Here is a 6,000-nt window from a genome sequence, read left to right as displayed (position 1 = left end):
GTCCATCAGGGCCATGCCAACACACTCTCTGTATAAAAGCAGAGAGAAGCATCTTTGTCATCATGATTTTTCAACTATAAATTGCTGGAAGGTGATCTTTGTGAAAACAGCACTAGTTCATGGATTTAGCAGGGAATAGGCATTAGGCAAAGGAAATGCCAGCTAGAGGGCTGGTGGTACAGGGTTATGAATGTGGAAACAGGATAATGATAGAAACTGGTTTGTAGGTGCTAGCAGACATAAGTTTTGAAACAAAGGTTTCACATGAGTTTTCCCAGAAGAACCCCTCTGAAGTTATGACCAGGGCAGATGCCATTCTCTGTTGCCACCACAAGCAGAAAGCAGAGGAGGTGGCAGCATCCCAGACGTCAGCAGGTTGCTTTCCACTTTTTTTCTTCAAGCCTCCATAAGTAGCTTCAGTGTTAACCACCTTCTTGCCTGTGTTTCAAGTTCCATAGCCTTTTAAGCAAAGGACCACCTAGCCTTCAAAAATAAATCCAAGAACTACTACGCTTTGAAGAAAGGATGGTCTTGTACAGCAACCACTTGTAACCAAAAGAATACAAGTCATTAAATTTTGATTGTTACAGTAAAGAGTAGCACAGAGGGTAGAAAGGCATAATTGCTTTGTTTTGTTCCTTAGAGATATGGAACTGGATCCATCTGGCTTTAAATAAACCAGAACAGTAACTTCCCCATGGCTTTTGTCTCCCAGCTTCAAGTGTTTCTGAACACAGCTGAAGACCATTTTCTTGCTAAGACCTTTAGCCTCATTCCATCCTGCAACTTTGTGACAAAGCTGAAGTTATTTTGTGGAAGGGGGGAAGTAAATGCACCAGTGAGTGCACTGCCTCTTGGCTGAGGTTAGGTTTATTTGAACTTATTTTTAATGTGATCAACCAATCACTTATTGACTATTTTACTTTAAATGGGCTGCAGTCTGCAGTAAGTCAGTCTGTCTTCTCCCACTCTTAGTCCCCCTCTGCTATGTAACCATGCCGCAGCACTCCCTTCTACTGTCAAGCCATACTCAGAGCTGTAGAGTACTTCAACGATCCCATCCACACAGCGTGGTGGGGAGTGCAACTGTGTATATTTAGTTTTGTTCCTAACATTGAGGAGCTCTCTGGCTAAACACATCTTTCTCTTCCCAGCTATCATTAACCAGTTATTCTTCCTTCAGCTCAACTTCATCTGCCACTTAACCATTAATTGTGCCTATCTGTACCTAAAAATTATTTGAAATGAAACATTCAATTATTACAGAGCTTAAACACTCAGAACAAGGCTGCCATTTGATTTCTTTATTTCAGAAATGATAAAGCACTTCAGCATTAAACTCTTGTTCTTTCCAACAGCAGCCGAGCCACTAAATTGATGACATGCGGATTAACTAAACAGTCTAGCAAATCATTGGTAGAAAGGGCTGTTTGCGAGGCATTGGGGCTGCCGTCTGAATCCATTTTATATGCAGGCATTTCACAGTCATTACTCATTACCAATTGCTTCCCGGTGCAGTGTAATTTTCCAAAATGTCCTCCTTCATTTCCATGGAGAAGATCTCTACCATCACTTTCAACTGCAACTGCACCCATCGAGCTTGTTTCTTGAGACTGTGGTAAAACTTGAATAAGATGAGGCCCAAAAGGTATTTTCTGCAGATTTGCTGCTTTAAATGTTGAAAAGCCAAGCTCATGGGTTAGTAATCTGCAGCCCTCTGGTTCACAGCCAACTTCCCTTTTCTTCCTCTTGCATGAGGCAGTTGTCCTTTGCTCTGCACCAGTGCTGCTGGAACACGGCTGCTCTGATTCACTTGCCTTTCGACTCTTGAAATATGCAGACACTGCTTTATTCAGGTATTGAAGATTGATTTCATGGGATGTTGCCTCAACCTACGAAAACACCCAGGATACACTCAGTGAAAAGGAGATACGTTTCAATTCAGTGTTGCATGACTATCGTCCATGAATTACTTTTGCTATATGAAGGGAAGGAATTTAAAATTCTTTTTCTCAGGCAGCAGAAAGACTCCGGGGAAGCTAAGAAAAATGTCAATAACTCTCTGTTATCGCTGCTATAATGGGAGCAAGAGAGGGCTCACCTCTGTGGGATTTAGCCAGGGATCTCCATCACTGGGATTTTCTGCTGATTTTATGGCACACACCAGCATTCGAGTTATTGCTTCTTCTACACGGGCTTCATGATCTGCATCCTGCCTCAAGGGAAGAGAAAGTGTTTGGAGATAGGTTAGCACTTGAGTGTCTCCAGAAAGCTGGCTCTTGGGAAGATCTTGGGAAGAAGTAAATGATAGGCTTGGTTTGAAAGCCCTACTCATGTATGCAAAGTCAGCAAAAGGCTTCAGACTTGTGATACTCCTACTTGTGTACTGCACCCACATGGGTAACAGCACAGGCTTTAGTGCGACTATTCATCTGAATAAGGATTTGCAAAAAATAGATTCTAGTTGTGTATATAATCTTTTCCCTTATTAGTGTTATGTTAATTGAATCTGGTGTTTGAAATTACAATGCAATGTTAGCATTTAATTAATGTATGCATTTATATCGTTGTTCAGGACTAGAAGGACCAGGAAAGCACATAGCAAATTTTATTTATCTACCTATTATGTCTAATTTAAGTACTTAAAACACACAGGATATTACAGCAAGGTAGCAACTATCTAGGGGCTATAGAGGCACAAAAGTGAGTCTTAAGGAAATTCAGGAAATATTTTATCATGTAACACCAGCCGACATACTGCTGCAGTTCAACAGAAGGAAGACATGTTTTCTCTAAAAGCTCTCCTGCAAAACTGAAAACTAAGTAACTGGGTCTTTGTTTCAAGCATTCACTTCCTGCATTATCCTCTCAGGCAGCTGGATATCAGCTAGTTTGGAATAGCAGAACAAAACTTTATAGGATCTTTTTTTAGCTTTCTTTCCCACTTAACTGAGGGGTTTTTTTGTATGTGGAAGGAGGTAATAAGACTTTCTAAACAAGATGGGTGGTTTGGTTATTTCAAAGACAAGTGCCTAGGAGTGGAAACATAAATTTGCTTTGAGATGCTAAGACATAGAAGCGTTGGAGGAAAGATGTAACCCTGTCAGCTCTGAACTGTGACTTTGGGGAACATGTCAAGCACACCATGCATCTTGCTAGTATGAATGCTGAAGGCAGTAACTCATCCTGGAACCCTGAGCAGAATTCGGGACAGAAGCAGGAGGACATGCTCTTAGCATTCATTTAATGGCTCTGGATGCTTGGCTTGTTAATGGCCTCATATAACAAACCCCCAAAATGGAGTTTGGTATCATATGGAAATTACTTAAGGTGTTGCACTCTTGGTATTCATCCTGGTCTGCTGAATAACAGGGTTGAAATTGCATGAGAGTATGTTAGGAAGCAAGAAATACTTTGAGTAGCTCATATCCAGCTGAAAGCAAATTAAACTTCTAAAGTATTGCCAATATAATTAATGGTTTCACTAGGACTATAAATGCTGGCATGATTCACATCTGTCAATGTGAAAGCAGCTGGTAACAGCTGCAAGCAAGAATTGCTTGATTTGATAATGGAAATGTTCTCAGTATTGTCTCTTAGCATCCATGTCAGAATTTATTATTACAAATGGATCGCCTAACACCAAACGGTGCTGTTCGAACACCATCAGCTATAGGGATAATTTCTATAAGGAACTTCCACCTGGGTTGCAAAAGTAACACTTGCTTAAGGCAGCTTTCGATATTTGGGGAAGGGGAGTGTGCGTGCCACTCATTAGCAAGATCCAGCAAACACTCCTCTGTTTTTGCCACACAACTACCTGCTCTAGCTATCACCAAACAGGGTCTTGGTGACTTCTGCAAGACGTTTATGACTAGAAAGGCCATGGAGTTTTAGCTCCACTATTTCATTCTTTTTTCTTGCAGCACGTAAGAATAGTTAGAAATGCTGTAGCTAAAGTACCACCCAGCCACCTGGGAGTTACCAGCCTAGCACAACTGATCCAATCCTGACGTGTTCCTCCAGAGGGGGACAATTTATGAGGCATAGCTTAGGGTAAAACCATGTGTGTTGACATCAAGGTCTTTCTCTGGCACTAGACACTGCCTGACTGCACTTCAGGCTATGTGAGAGCTCGGTTTGGGCTGTGGCCTGCTGTCCTTTCTAAGTACATAGTCTCATTTGGAAAAATTCTTCATGAAGGAAACACCCAAGCCAAGTTCCCCTGCTCTGCAACTGCTTGGTTTGGTGCTGGTATGAGAAATGTATCATGAGGTCTTTGAAGAGCAGCTAAACACGTCATCTCCCTGCCGATTTCCAATCTAATAAAGCTTTAAACGGGTAAGGGGAGAGGGAATAAGGAAGAGGGGGGAACACTGTATTTTAGTGAGGCAGCTTTCACAGTCTATTTCAAAGGGTCTTTATTTTCATTTATCTTAAGCTAGGATTCATGATAAAGCAATATGAATCAGAACACTTTCTGGAGCATTGAGGTGTCCCTGCTCATTGTAGGGGGCTTGGACTAGATGACCTTTAAAGGTACCATCCAACCCAAACTACTCTGATATCCCTGGAACCATTCCATACACACTGGTTAACATGAGCAATAAAAATCAAAGCCTGGGGAAAAGAAAATTAATGAAATACTTGAGAAAATCCAACTCCAGGCAAATCAAAACTATTACAGATAAATGAAAATTTAAAAGTCCTCTGCCACCCCCTTCCTATCACATTAATCCAATTTAAATTCTAATTTAGCTTTGCATGTAAGCATGTGCTTGAGGTGAAGTTGCTGTTTTGTTGTCCCCTATTCAGCACAAAGCTAGTTAGTCTATAAGAAATTGGACGTGAAAAGTTTAGCTTGTGTTTAATTGTTTGCCTGACTGAGGTAAACTTGCATGTGATTTCTGCTGAACTGGGGCTTCAGATTTGGAACCCTGGATGGTTCTTCAGGAAAAGCTGCATCCATAAGGGCACTTTCTCCCAGACTCTGAATACAGCACACACAGTAGGGATGAACCTGGCAGGCAAGGGACAAAAGTCCATACAGGCATGGAAGTGCTATATCACCATGACATAAAAAGAAAAATACCAGTTCAATCCAAGAGTTTATGCTGATAGTGACGGGATCAATTGATTCCACATAGTGCCACCAGTGCCTTGGAACAAGCAGGACCTGGAATTAGAGACATTGTATTAGATACTAGCAGAAGCTTGAAGAAAGATAAGGTGTTTTAATTAAGGTGATGTGGGATGCAGAGGCAGAATGAGGCAAGGAATAAGGGTGGGGTAGGAGGTGATCTTTATTTCTTTCTTCTAAAGAGCCTTTTCTCAACCCTCTCTCTCTCCTCCCATTGTATCAATACTATTATGTAAGAAGTGGACATGATCTAGAATTACCTCTGATCCAAGCTCCTCATGTGAAGCAGGACTGTAACCTTATAACTGCTTCAGGTAAGCAAGGCCTGGCCGTACAAAGGGAGTGCAGCTGGTGTAGCAGTAGAGCAGTGCTTTAGAGAAAGTCTCAGCCAAGCAGTCTTTTGTAGACTCTCCAGCTGAGCAGACTTCACAGTTGTAGCAGGACTGTCAGCTGGCTTCCCCCAAAAACATTAGGTATCCTAATGCTCATCTAGGTGACTTATAATGTGGAGCTTTAATTCTGGTAAATAATCACCAGTATTAAATTTGCCACTTTTAGTAGATAGGCTTTTAAAAGAAAGTGTCCAAGGAACCACGACAATCTAGTTTAGAGGAGAGCTTTACAACTATATTGGGATGATAGCTGTGACATAAAATTGATTCTAACCCATGGCTTTTACGGTACAAAAACGTTAATGTTGTTTTGATGATATAGGACAAGCTTTACAGGTTACTGAACATTAGATTAACATAGAGCTATCAAGTAAAGCATAAAATACAGTTTTTGACAAGGAATAAAAATGGTCAGAGACAGATAAAAATAAAGACTTCAGAATGGGGAAAGTAAAGCAATGATCTGTA

General features: G+C 41.1%; 1 protein-coding gene across 3 annotated transcripts in view; it reads right to left on the bottom strand.

Annotated features, from left to right (window-relative positions):
* Positions 1 to 1,289: 1,289 nt before the first annotated feature.
* The window catches only part of HSPBAP1 (HSPB1 associated protein 1), a 39,085-nt gene continuing 34,374 nt past the window's right edge, over positions 1,290 to 6,000 (bottom strand). For 2 of the 3 annotated variants that reach the window (XM_030486109.1, XM_030486108.1), the window contains exons 6-8: positions 5,093 to 5,176; positions 2,102 to 2,212; positions 1,290 to 1,892 (exon numbers count right to left, since the gene is read on the bottom strand). In XM_030486109.1, coding sequence (XP_030341969.1) covers positions 1,335 to 1,892; positions 2,102 to 2,212; positions 5,093 to 5,176 — 753 coding nt within the window. In that variant the 3' untranslated portion in view covers positions 1,290 to 1,334. The remainder of the gene's footprint in view (positions 1,893 to 2,101; positions 2,213 to 5,092; positions 5,177 to 6,000) is intronic. The other variant, XR_003991428.1, reaches the window with a different exon arrangement.

The sequence above is a fragment of the Strigops habroptila genome, chromosome 5 (genome assembly GCF_004027225.2).
Source record: "Strigops habroptila isolate Jane chromosome 5, bStrHab1.2.pri, whole genome shotgun sequence".
Taxonomy (NCBI): Eukaryota; Metazoa; Chordata; class Aves; order Psittaciformes; family Psittacidae; genus Strigops; species Strigops habroptila.
This window is presented reverse-complemented; position numbering and strand designations above follow the sequence as displayed.